The sequence below is a fragment of the Erythrolamprus reginae genome, chromosome 11 (genome assembly GCF_031021105.1).
Source record: "Erythrolamprus reginae isolate rEryReg1 chromosome 11, rEryReg1.hap1, whole genome shotgun sequence".
Taxonomy (NCBI): domain Eukaryota; kingdom Metazoa; phylum Chordata; class Lepidosauria; order Squamata; family Dipsadidae; genus Erythrolamprus; species Erythrolamprus reginae.
The window spans coordinates 4,610,509-4,624,724 of NC_091960.1; the positions used below are offsets into that span (position 1 = coordinate 4,610,509).

General features: G+C 42.7%; 1 protein-coding gene across 5 annotated transcripts in view; it reads right to left on the bottom strand.

The window, feature by feature from the left end:
• Positions 1-3,261: 3,261 nt before the first annotated feature.
• The window catches only part of LOC139174108 (uncharacterized), a 209,150-nt gene continuing 198,195 nt past the window's right edge, over positions 3,262-14,216 (bottom strand). For all 5 annotated transcript variants that reach the window (XM_070764196.1, XM_070764193.1, XM_070764195.1 and 2 more), the window contains 6 exons: positions 12,931-13,016; positions 11,169-11,537; positions 8,615-8,744; positions 6,348-6,395; positions 4,897-4,957; positions 3,262-3,482 (listed from right to left, as the gene is read on the bottom strand). In XM_070764196.1, coding sequence (XP_070620297.1) covers positions 4,900-4,957; positions 6,348-6,395; positions 8,615-8,744; positions 11,169-11,537; positions 12,931-13,016 — 691 coding nt within the window. In that variant the 3' untranslated portion in view covers positions 3,262-3,482; positions 4,897-4,899. The remainder of the gene's footprint in view (positions 3,483-4,896; positions 4,958-6,347; positions 6,396-8,614; positions 8,745-11,168; positions 11,538-12,930; positions 13,017-14,216) is intronic.

Here is a 14,216-nt window from a genome sequence, read left to right on the forward strand (position 1 = left end):
GGAAAGAAAAGAAAATGAAATATTTAGTTCAGCAAGAATTGGCAAATAACAGTAACTTTTGCAGTTTGACAATCAAAGCTAAAGGAAGATCTTCCATGTTCCACAGTCATAGCTGAACCACTAATTATAATATTTGAAAAATCATTCAGGACCATTTCATTACCAAAATTGTGGTCCCTAGCCACGGTCATCCCCATCTTCAAAGAAGGAGATCCCCGTCTAGTTGAAAACTCCAGAACAATCTCTCTTTGCTGCATCACATGCAAAGTCATAGAATCTGTCATAAACCAATCAATTACCCTTCACCTAGAAACTAACATACTCTCTGACAAACAATTTGGTTTCAGGAAAAAATTATCTTGTAACCTGCAACTCCTTCACTGCAGAAACATATGGACAACAAACACATCTCAATCAGGGCAAATCAATAGATGCAATTTACACTGACTTTTGTAAAGCCTTCGACTCAGTGGTTCATGATAAACTACTTCTAAAACTGAAATCATACGTCATCTCAGGATCCCTACATGACTGGATAACTGCGTTCCTATCAAACAGACAAGTGGTCAAAATAGGGAGCGCCCTATCTAATCCTGTTCCTGTTAACAGCAGTGTACCCCAAAGCAGTGTACTAGGACCAACACTCTTCATACTCTATATAAATGACCTTTGTGACATTACAAGTATCTGCCTTCGCCGGTGATGTAAAACTCTGATAACAATCTACTGCTCTCCAAAAAGACCTTGACTTTGTGTCAGAATGGTCAAACGCCTGGCAACTCCAAATCTCAACCAAAAAATGCTCTGTCCTTCACATTGGCAAAAAGAATCCAAATATCAAATACAAACTGGATAAACAAGAGCTGACAGACAACCCTCAGTTCATAAAAGACTTTGGAATACTCGTATTGAACGACCTAAGTGCCAAAGCCCACTGCAACAACATAGCAAAAATGTCTTCAAGGGTTGTTAACCTCATCCTACGTAGCTTCTTCTCCAGTAATATCACTCTTCTAACCAAAGCATACAAAACGTTCGCCAGACCAATCCTTGAATACAGCTCATCTGTCTGGAACCCACTTTACGAGAAGAGCCCTCCACTCCTCTACTCGCAACAGAATATCTTACACAACCAGACTTGAAATCCTAGGCTTAGAAAGCTTAGAACTGCGTCACCTTAAACATGACCTAAGCATAGCTCATAAAATCATCTGCTACCATGTCTTTCCTGTCAACAAATACTTCAGCTTCAACCACAACAACACACGAGCACACAACAGATACAAAGTTAAAGTTAATCACACGACTTCAGCATGGAACTTAATGCATGGAACTCACTACTGGACTTTGTAGTATCATCATCTAAACGCCAAAACTTTACCCTTAGACTATCAACTGTTGACCTCCTTAGAGATCAGTAAGGGGCGTGCATAAGTGCACCGGTGTGCCTGCCTTCCCTGTCCTCTCTCTTATTAGTACCAATACCATGTATATAAATAGTGTTATTTCTTTGTATACTACCAATACCTACTTGACAAAAATAAATTAATAACATAAATAAGTTTAGTCTGCCCTTCCATTTCTACAAGTTTTTCCCCATCACTCCTATCACCCATTTTCTGCCACTCAGGGCTGTATGACTGCAACATGTTGCTTGTATCCTAAGATTTTTATTAATATTGATTGTTTCTTCATTTATTTGACCCCTATGACAATCATTAAGTGCTGTACCACATGTTTCTTGATAAATCTATATTTTATTTTATGTAAACTGAGAGTATATGCACCAAGACAAATTCCTTGTGTGTCGAATCACGCTTGGTCAATAACGAATTTTATTCTATTCTATTTAAGATCCCACCCATCTCCCTTTCCCCAAACCCATTCCTTGCTCAGCCCCCGCGTTTCAATGGAATATCTGTACCTCACCTGCTAGTAACCAAATCAGCCAAGATAGTTTACATCCAGAGGTGGTAACAACTGTCCAGTGATGTCTCCATGGTATTCCTGCCACTTTTGGATGGCTCTTAACCATGGCAGGGGATTATTTTTCTGCACAGCTGGAGGTCTGGAACTTCTCCATTTATTTCCCCCATCAGGTGCTTTGAAGCCTGAACTGAGTCCACCTACTATTCACCCATCCCCAGTCTATCCTCTATAGTCTGGGGCATTGGCAGGGATTCCCATCTACCTTTTCCAGGTCACAGGAAGAGGTCATAAAGCAAATAGGTGAGTCATGGTGAGCAAAGGATTCTGGTGAGGATCCCTCTGAAACAAGCAAATGATTTAAAAAAATTACCTCTCTGGATTAGGGGCTTTAAAATAAAGTTAACTTTTCTTTATTCAGTGGTTCTCAACCTTTCTAATGACCCTTAATACAATTCCTCACGTTGTGGTGACCCCCAACCATATGTCTAGCATTAATTCTCCCAACAGAGCTTGAAGCTGATTGGTAGAAAGGTCAGAGGGACATGCCTGATTGGTCGGATTGTAAAAATGTGCTCAAAGGCAGCAGAAAAGAAGCTTTAGTTCTTAACACCGGGGGAAATTCGTCCTTTCCATGGTCTTGGGCGACCCATGTGAAATGGTCATTTGACTCCCAAACTTATAATAAGTGCTCAGTGATTGGTGCCCACCACCAGACAAACATTCACACCCCTCCACCAAATCGGGGGCGTTTCTTATATATACCATTTTAACTCAAGAGCAAAATATTCCTTGTAGCTTGGTCTCGGATTCTACTGACCATATACCATCTTACCTTGTCCCATCGTCCCATCAGTTGTCGCAAATCAGTTTCATTAACCGAGTTCATCCTTTTTGTCCATAATCTCAAATTGAGTATGATCCACCATGTACCGGGACCAATTTTGTATTGTCCATTTTGTCGCCTCCTTCCAACCCAAGACTATGACCGCCTGAGCGCTTTCCATCGCTGCTCCTTTCATTTCTCTAAATTCTCCCATCGCATTGCTTTTAACTAATACTGCCATTTCCTTGGTAATTATCCATCGTATATTTAACATCTTATTAATATCCTCTTGCACATTTTGCCAAAGGTTCTGCACCTACCAGGCATTCCCAAAGCAAACTCCTTTATCTTGACACCTATGCCAACATGTATTTTTAACATTCTACTGGAAATATGCAAGGTGAACGGGTGTGTAATATTACTTATGTAATATGATTCATTATTTCCTAGAGTCCTGAGACGGCAGTTAGTTAGGAGTAAAACTACAACACAAAAAGCCCATGCTACAATTGTCGTACAGTCAGGACTTTATTCCATCGTGACACAGGAAGCTATTTTGCTGCCCCTGGGATTTTAGAGGGTAAAATGCTGTTGCTTAAAGCATGCGTTAAGATGGCCTGGGCTTCCCAGATGGATGGAATTCCTTTTCTTGGATGGAAAGCTGCAAATTCCACTGTGCTGGTTGAATTCGAACTGTTCGGGGTGGGTGGTGTTTTGGTTTGTTTTTAACCTGAAAAGAAGAACAAAAATCAGAGCCCGACAATTGCACAGCTTATTTAAGACCAACCTTCCAAAAACCAGAGGTGAATTTTATCAAAACCACTAGGGGAGTGATGGCTAACCTATGGCATGGATGCCATGGGTAGCACACCCAATCATATCTGTCAGCACATGAGCTGTTACCTTAGCTTAGCTCCAGCACGCTCCTTCCTGGAAGCCAAGAAGGGTGAAAAACGAACCTACCGGCCCACCAGAGGTTGGGAAACAGGGTGTTTCTGGCCTCCAGATGACCTCCAAGGGAGACAATTTTCACCCATCCCAGGCATTGAATTATGGGTGTGGGCACTCATACAGGTGTGATCGTGTGTGTCCACACACTTTTGGCACCCAAGGGAAAAAAGGTTCACCATCACTGCACTAGGGTCAAACCTCACTTCAAATTTTCCTACCAAGGAAGCTGGCCACTTTAAGAGATGTGGATTTACATAGTTGAGCAGTAAAACACATGGTGACTGTTCTCTGTTTTCAGTGGTCTTTTATATAAACAGAATTTCTAACGCTTGGCCATTTTAAGATCTTTCGACACTAATTCCCAGAATTCCCCAGCCAGCTCTGGGGAATTCTGGGAGTTGAAGTCCCTCTCTCTTAAATTGGTCAGTTTGAGAAACACTGAGAATCAAAAGATTCTCAAGTCTAAACGCAGTAATCTTGGCTAAAATTTGACTTGGTGATTATCAAGATAATAACCTAATTACATCGTAATAAAAAAATTGGGGAAGGGGGGGGATTGCGATTACAAGTAGTCCTCAACTTATGACCACAACCGAGTTCAAAATTTCTGTTGCTAAGCAAGACAGCTGTTAAGTGAGTTTTGACCGATTTTACGACACTCCTGGCCACAGTGGTTAAGAGAATCAATAACACCGCTATCTGGGGTCTTCCCCATTGAATGTCAGAATGTGATTACACAACCCTGGGTCAGGGGTAGGCAAAGTTGGTTCTTCTATGACATGTGGACTTCAACTCCCAGAATTCCTGAGCCAATCAGGCTAGCTCAGGAATTCTGGGAGTTGAAGTCCACATGTCATAGAAGAGCCAACTTTGCCTACCCCTGCCCTGGGTTATTGCAACCGTCCTAAGTACACACCAGTTGCCAAGCATCTGAATTTTTGATAATTACCATACAATCATTACAATACAATACTATATTTGCATGACAAATAAAATAAATAAATAAATAAATAAATAAAATTTCATGCTGCCTGCATGAAAAACAATCCTAAGTCACTCCTTTTATCAGTGCCATTGCAATTTTGAATAGTCATTAAACAAATGGTTGTAAGTCCAGGACTACCTGTATTCCATTCTTAGTCAATGTAGGTTGGTATTAAGAAAGGTAAGACCGAATAATCCGAAGAACTAACCCATCAAGTTTTATTTCCTTCTGCATCCGCATTCTGGCTGTTTCCTTCTTTATTTGCTGATCTACAGGGGAAAAAAGTGGAGGTATAAACTAAACAGGAATTCTTTCAAACGAGCAGTGAGTTCTTTCTTTCTCTTTCTTCCTTTCCCCCAATATTTCTCCTTTTTATCCCAAAACACTTAACTCAAAGATTCCTTTAATTAGGAGCACCAGCAAAAAGTTTTTCTCTCACTGCAGGCTGACACATCTGTCTGGCAGGGGAGATGAACAGTTGTCTGCCACCCTTATTCTTCTCTGCCCCCTGCCTTTTATCCCCAGAGCTAGGGTGGGGCCTTGCTAGCAGTGGTAGATCTTCTGTTCCAAGGACCAGCCCGTAGATTTCCACTGCTCTCCTCTCCTCTTCCTTCTGGGCATCCACATGTCAGGCATAGGACACAGCTGTTTCTCCTCTTCCTCATCAGCCACCTCCAGACCTGGGGTTGTTGACTCTCCATCTGAGGGCTGATGGACGGTCCAAGCCCTGCCTCTCTCCCTCTTCCTCCCTCCCCCCCTCTCTTTCTCTCTCACTTATGCACACCCCTTACTGACCTCTTAGGAATTGGGAGAGGACAACAGTGGAAAGTGTAAGGGTAAAGTTTTGGGGGGTTAGGTGATGATACTACAGAGTCCGGTAGTGAGCTCCGTGCATCAACTACTCGGTTACTAAAGTCGTATTTCCTGCAGCTTAGAGCAGTTTATTTTTGCAAATTGCTTTGTATCGCTTTGATTAAATTTGTATCTGTTGCGTGCTTGTGTTGTTGTCATTGAAGGCGAAATAGTCGTTGACTCTAGACTATAGAAGGGATGAGTGGCAAATATCTCCTGAGAATATCTCCTGAGAAGAGAACGGGTTGTTGTTTTTTCTTGTTAGTACTAATTAGTTTCTGGTTTGGAGAGATTCAACATAGAAATAAGGAAAGATTTTCTGACTACGAGAACAATCAACCGATGGGACAGAAGTTGTAGGAGCTTCATCATTGGAGGCTTTCAAGGAGACTGGACTGCCATCGGTCAAAAATGCTGTAGGGTCTCCTGCTTGAGCAGGGGGCTGGAGTAGATGACCTCCAAGCTCTCTTCCAACTCTGTTATTCTGTTGCTTCTGATGTCAGACCTTGTTTTAATAAACGTGTGAGATGTTGGGATGCAAATACGTAGTATGTTCGACTACACGTTATGCAAAGGGGAGATTACTTTAATCCTGGCCAATCACCTTTCCTTTTTCTTTGACGTCTTAACCCTACAGGGGAATGAACGATGGGTCTTGGGGCTTTCCTCTTTTGAATAGAGGGCTCCCATTTTATCAGAGTACTGTACTCTAATAAATCTCTTTAAATGATCTCCCGACTTGGTGGCTTATTGGGAAAGATGAAACCAAGGCAGAACCTTGGGTCAGGTTTAGCCACTAATACTTACGTATCCTGGTTTGTGGTGTTGCTTGCTGGTTGTGTAGTATTTGCACGCCTAAGGAGAGAAAGAACAGGAGAGAGAGAAAGATGGTGTTGGATCCTACAAAATGCCTTTTGATGCAGGAAATGAGGAGGTTGAGACTGAGGGAAGGGTGAAAGATGCTATCAGTCTCAAATGCCTGTCCTCCCACAAGAAATCTAAGTCCAGCCCTCCTTGAATTCCAATCCAATCGCCAATTTGCTTTGACCGTTCAGATTTTTGCAGAGAACTTAAGTGAAAATTGCCGAAATATCACACCCGCTCGCCCGCACATGTGCAGAAGCAAAGAAAGGCTGAAAGTCACGATTTTCACCCATTTCTTTGCTTCCAGGTATGCGCGGAAGCAAATTCTTCCATGAGGGTGCACAGGGAACATGGCAGTAACGCACAGATGCGCACATATCACCATTTCCGCTAACGGATCAGCAATCCCAGGCGTACCAGGGGCAGCCCAACACTGATCACTGCACCCCCAACATGTGCAAATGTGAGTAGGAAAATCTAGTGCATGGACATTCACGCGCATGAGATTTCACAGATTTTTGCCAATTTTTTTTTTTTTGCTTCTGCGCATGTGTGGAAGTGAAGAAATCGCCGAAAATCCACAAAATCTCGCACACACGAGCATCCTCACGTGAGACTTCACTTCTGGAAGCCAAATTTCACATCAATGCATGCGCACCCACATGCCAAATGCGCCCGCGCTGGTCACCGCGAGGTCACTTGGAACGCCAGTGACAGGTAGCCCTTCACTGATGCCCAACCGGGCTCCCAAGGTCAACCACAGCCCTGGCGCAGACCCTCCATGAGATTTATTATTTATTTATTTATTGGATTTGTATGCCGCCCCTCTCCGAGGACTCGGGCGGCTGACAACATATCAAAACAACATAACAATACATCTAAAAATCCAATTAATCTGGCTAAAAATGGCTTAAAAACTCTAACATATTTTTTTTTAAAAAATACATTCATCACCATTCATTCAACAAAACATACTAGACATTCGTTGGTCAGAGGGCTAAGTTCTAATGGCCCCAAGCCTGGTGGCATAAATAGGTCTTTAAATGTTTACGGAAGGCAAGGAGGGTGGGGGCAGTGTGAATCTCTGGGGGGAGCTGATTCCAGAAGGCTGGGGCCCCACAGAGAAGGCTCTTCCCCAGGTCCCACCAAACGACATTGTCTGGTTGACGGGACCCTGAGGAGACCGACTCTGTGGGACCAGACCGGACACTGGAATTCGTGCAGCAGAAGACGGTCTTGGAAGTAATCTGGCCCGATGCCATGTAGGGCTCTGTAGGTCATAACCAACACTTTGAATTGTGTCCAGAAACTAATCGGCAACCAATGCAGTCCGCGGAGTGATGGTGAAATATGGGTATGCCTTGGAAGGCCCATAACCGATGCTGCATTTTGGACAATTTGAAGTTATAAAGGTAGCCCCCAGGAGTGGGCAGCAGGCAGGTCGGGGTGGAACACAGTTCCACCAGCATAAATGAAGAAGCGTGTGCAGCTCCAGCTGATCGGCGGCTGTCACTTCCTGGATTACTGGTCTCGGTTTGGCTCTCCTTTTTCCCCCTGCTGCTGCTGCTGTGTCTGCGCTCCTTGCTTTTTTCCTCTTTCCTCCTTCCTGGCCTCGGACGAGCTTCCCTCTCTCTTGCCGGCTCCCCTCCAGCCTCATGCGGCCACCTCCTACCTGATGGCGTGGGTGGAAGCGGCGCTGGCAGAATTTATGCTTCTGGTAGCACCCGTTTGCCTGGCTACCCAGCCTGAGTTGGGGGGGGGGCGACCCAGGAAGGAGAGCACGGGAAACGCGAAGCAAATTGTCACCCCAGTGAGCGACACTGGTAAGGTGGTAAGTCGAGGACTTAACAGTTCACTTGTACGATGATGATCATTCAAGCCACTCCCACCTGGCACATGGCCGGCAAGCCACTCCTACCCAGTCACGTGACCATTAAGCCACACCCACAAAATAAGCCACACCCACCGTGTGGCAGTAAAAAGTTTGGCTGCCCATTACTGGTAGCCCCAGGTTGAGAGCATTGCAGTAGTTGAACTTTGAGGGGATAAGGGCATGAGTGACCGTGAGCAAAGATTCCCTGTCCAAACATTGAGTTTTGACACCCCTGCATGTTCGGTCATTCAGCGTTGAGTTTTTTCCCGCTCTGCCTTTGCCTTTTTCCAAAAGTTCACAACTGGGTCGGCTTCAGTGGAGGAGGAGTTTACATTACCTTAAATTGGTTCGTCTGACGTGATACGCCACCAGGCCGGTGATCAGCAAGATCCCAATGAGGCACCCAGCGGAAATGCCAGCAATAACTCCCGCGCCCAGACTTCTCAGTATCCTCATCGGCATTTCCACTGCAGACATAAAGGGAAGACAACCGAATTATTCCCCCCTTTAGACCAGTCCAAGAATTCCAGGAACATGAGAATATAAACAGGCTGAATCGGGCCAAAGACCATCGAGTCCAGCATTCTGTGTCCCACAGTGGGCCCCCAATTGTCCATGGGGATCTTGAGCAGAAAGAGAAGGCAAAACCCTCCCTTTCCCTTGACCCCCAACAAATGGGACCCAAGGGAACCCTGCCTGCCTCAACCATCATAGAGGTGGCACTTGGACATCCGTTTCAATAACCTCTCTATCTATCCATCCATCCATCCACCATCCATCCATCCATTATCTGTCACCTGTCTGTCTGTCTGTCTGTCTGTCTGTCTCTCCACCCATATCTGTCTATCTATCATAAGAACATAAGAAGAGCCAGGCTGAATCGGGCCAAAGCCCATTGAGTCCAGCATTCTGTGTCACACAGTGGCCCACCCATTGTCCATGGGGATCTTGAGCAGAAAGAGAAGGCAAGACTCTCCCTTTCCTTGGACCCCCAACAAATGGTACTCAAGGGAATCCTGCCTTCCTCAACCAACATAGAGGCAGCACATGGACATCCATTTCAATGTCATCCCCAAACACCCAACACTATACCCTTGGATTATCCACGGTTGACCTATCCAGATTCCTAAGAGGTCAGTAAGGGGTGAGTACAAGTGCACTAGAGTGCCTTCCGTCCCCTGTCCTATTGCTCTCCTATATCTCCTATACCTTTCTTCTATTCCTATATCGCTTCTTCTATTCTTTCACTGATATGTTCTATCCCTATATCTTTTTCTGCTATTCTCTCATAGTTATATTTCACTCCTTTATTTTCTCCTCTATCCCCCCTTTAATACATTCTACTTGATTATATATAAACATGATCTAAGTATTGCCCACAAGATCATATGCTGCAACGTCCTGCCTGTCAAAGACTACTTCAGCTTGAACCACAACAACACAAGAGCCCACAACAGATACAAGCTTAATATTAACCGCTCCAAACTTGACTGTAAAAAATACGACTTTAGTAACGGAGTTGTTGAAGCGTGTTATTCACTACCGGACTCTGTAGTATCATCCCCTAACCCCCAACACTTTACCCTTAGACTATCCACGGCTGACCTCACCACTTCCTAAGAGGTCAGTAAGGGGTGTACATAAGTACCCCAGAGTGCCTGTCGTCCCCTGTCCTATTGTCTCTCCTATATCTCCTATATCTTCTCTTCTATCCCTATATCTTTTTCTGCTATTTTCTCATAGTTATATTTCACTCCTTTATTTTCTCCTCTATTCCCCCTTTAATACATTCTACCTGATTATATCCTCCATAACCCTCATTGTGTATTATTGTGTATTGGACATAGAAACATAGATGTCTGACGGCAGAAAAAGACCTCATGGTCCATCTAGTCTGCCCTTATACTATTTTCTGTATTTTATCTTAGGATGGATATATGTTTGTCCCAGGCATGTTTAATTCAGTTACTGTGGATTTACCAACCACGTCTGCTGGAAGTTTGTTCCAAGGATCTACTACTCTTTCAGTAAAATAATATTTTCTCATGTTGCTTTTGATCTTTCCCCCAACTAACTTCAGATTGTGTCCCCTTGTTCTTGTGTTCACTTTCCTATTAAAAACACTCCCCTCCTGGACCTTATTTAACCCTTTAATATATTTAAATGTTTCGATCATGTCCCCCCTTTTCCTTCTGTCCTCCAGACTATACAGATGGAGTTCATGAAGTCTTTCCTGATAAGTTTTATGCTTAAGACCTTCCACCATTCTTGTAGCCCGTCTTTGGACCCGTTCAATTTTGTCAATATCTTTTTGTAGGTGAGGTCTCCAGAACTGAACACAGTATTATTCCAAACGGGGTCTCACCAGCGCTCTGTACAGCGGGATCACAATTTCCCTCTTCCTGCTTGTTATACCTCTAGCTATGCAGCCAAGCATCCTACTTGCTTTCCCTACCGCCTGACTGCACTGTTCACCCATTTTGAGACTGTCAGAAATCACTACCCCTAAATCCTTTTCTTCTGAAGTTTTTGCTAACACAGAACTGCCAATACAATACTCAGATTGAAGATTCCTTTTCCCCAAGTGCATTATTTTACATTTGGAAACATTAAACTGCAGTTTCCATCACTTTGACTACTTATCTAGTACAGCTAAATCATTTACCATATTACAGACCCCTTCAGGAATATCAACCCCATTGCACACTTTAGAGGCATCCTACTTGGACAAAACAAATAAATAAATAAATAAATTTTACCATGAGTTTATCCTCTATAACCTTCATCATGTATTTTACTATGTGTATGGCCAATAAAACCCTCATTGTGTATTGGACAAAATCAATCAACCAATCAATAAAAACAAACCACCAGTAAGCATGTGAATTTACCTCTTGTGACCTCTAAGAACCCTCTCCCCAAAAAGGATTTTTTAGGGGTGGTCATGAGCACCCCGTAGAGGGCCATGTCTTGATATGAAATATTGTGGATGGTAAGGACGCAGTCATGGGTTGCGGTGCATCCGGGGAAGAAGCCACGCAGAGGCACGGTGGTGCGGTTCAGCGGGAAGTACACCATGATTTCAATGTAAGTTACGTTGTCTCCGCGGAACCAGGAGCACGAACTGGTGTCGTTTGTGGGCTTTTTGGGAATGAGCTGGACATCGTCTCCTTCTGTGGGGTGGGGTGGTTTGAAGGTGATTGTGAAATCGGGCGGCTGCTCCGCTTGTATGAGCATAAAGTAGGAAGTCACAAGATGAGCTGCGAAAGAGAAGGCATTCAACGTTTATATCTCTACATCTCTATATCATCTCTCTCTCTCTCTCTATTTCTATCATATCTATCATATCTATCTATCTATCTTCCTATCTATCTATCTTCCTATCTATCTATCTATCTATCATCTATCTATCTATCTATCTATCTATCTATCTATCTATCTATCTATCTATCTATCTATCTATCTCTGTCCATCTATTATCTATCTATCTATTATCTATCTATTATCTATCTATCTATCTATATCTGTCCATCTATTATCTATTATCTATCTATCTATTATCTATCTATCTATCTATCTATCTATCTATCTATCTATCTTCCTATCTATCTATCTATCTATCTATCTATCTATCTATCTATCTATCTATATATATATATATATATATATATATATATATATATATATATATATATATATCTTCCTATCTATCTATCTATCTATCTATCTATCTATCTATCTATCTATCTATCTCTATCATCTCTGTCTCTGTCTCTAGCTCCATCTCTATCATATCTATCTCTTTCTATATCATTTCTATCTCTATCTCTATCTCTGTCTCTCCTCTATCTCTATCATCTCTATCTATATATCATCTCTATCTCTATCGCTATCTCTAACTCTATCTGTCAGTCTCTGTCTCTATCTCTATCATTATTTCTATATCTATCATCTCTATCTCTGTCTCTTTCTCTATCATTATTTCTATCTCTATCATCTCTATCTCTATCTGTCTCTGTCTCTATCTCTATCTCTCCTCTATCTCTATCTCTATCTAGCTCCAGCTCTATCATCTCTGTCTCTATCTCTATCTCTATCTATCATCTCTATTTATATTTTTATCTATATCTATCTCTGTCATCTCTATCTCTCTCTTTCTCTACCGCTAACTTTATCATCTGTCTCTATCTCTATAAATAAACAGACATTGTCTTAAAATATAAGGTGCTTGATTAATGCCTATCTCTCTCTCTCTCTCTCTCTCTCTCTTTCCATCTCTATCTCTATCTCTATCTCTATCTCTATCTCTATCTCTCTACCAGCATATTTATATCTAGGGAGCTGTTGATCAAACGACTCATCTTCTAGATACGGCTACAACAGATAAATATGATTTTATTAACAGGTTTTAAATGGCCTTTGTCTTTTTAGATGTTGATTTTTGTTTTAAGCCACCCAGAGTCCCTCTAAATAAATGTAATATTTATAAATAGAAACATAAATAAAGAGGCATCGTCTTCAAATATAAGGTGCTTGGTTAATTCCAAGCAACTGGCCGCTCCGTTGGGCCAGGGGCCCCTCGAGACGTTCTCGCGGGTCCTTCTCGGTCCCCAGAGCCCTCCCCCTTGTTATCCCAGAACCTGCTCCACCGACCTGTGAGAAGCCAGGCTAGCTGGGCTGGCCTCCGTCCTGATGGTTGCTTGCGCTTGGGCAGACTTGCCATGATGTTCTTAGCAGATCTAGGACAAAAGGGCTTGTGACATGCTGGGAGACCCTCCAAGCGCCCAGCCAGGTGCCTCAGTTTCCCTCCTGTCTTTTACCCACCCTGCCAGTGGACTTGTACAAGGGAGAGTCCTGAACTCCTGCTTCCCCAGCCTACCTCACTGTCAGCCCCTCCCACCATTCCTTTGTGAGCTCTCAAGGCAGAGGACGACGTCACAAAGCAGGCCAGAAACCCATGGAGAGGAATAAGGGAGATGGAGAAAGAACTACAGAGAGAAAAAAACAATTGCTGCCAACCTGCCTTCTATTGAGGACCGGTAGACTGCACGAGTCAAAAAGAGGGCGGGGAAAATATTGACTGACCCCTCGCATCCTGGACATAAACTGTTTCAACTCCTACCCTCAAAACAACCGTATGGAGCACGGCACACCAAGACAACTAGACACAAGGACAGTTCCCCCCCCCCTCCCGAATGCCATCACTCTGCTAAACAAATAATTCCCTCAACACTGTCAAAGTTTTTATTAAGTCTGCACTTCTACTAGTTTTTTCTCATCATTCGGAGTTTTTCGGAGAGGGGCGGCATACAAATATAAATAATAATAATAATAATAATAATAATAATAATAATAATAATAATAATAATAATAATTATTATTATTATTATTATTATCATCATCATTCCTATCACCCATTTTCTCCCACTTAGGACTGTATGGCTGTAACTTGTTGCTTGTATCCTAAGACTTTTATTAATATTGATTGTTTCTTAGAAACATAGAAACATAGAAGACTGACGGCAGAAAAAGACCTCGTGGTCCATCTAGTCTGCCCTTATACTATTTCCTGTATTTTATCTTAGGATGGATCTATGCTTATCCCAGGCATGTTTAAATTCAGTTACTGTGGATTTACCAACCACGTCTGCTGGAAGTTTGTTCCAAGGATCTACTACTCTTTCAGTGAAATAATATTTTCTCACGTTGCTTTTGATCCTTCCCCCAACTAACTTCAGATTGTGTCCCCTTGTTCTTGTGTTCACTTTCCTATTAAAAATACTTCCCTCCTGGACCTTATTTAACCCTTTAACATATTTAAATGTTTCGATCATGTTCCCCCCTTTCCCTTCTGTCCTCCAGACTATACAGATTGAGTTCATTAACTCTTTCCTGATACGTTTTATGCTTAAGACCTTCCACCATTCTTGTAGCCCGTC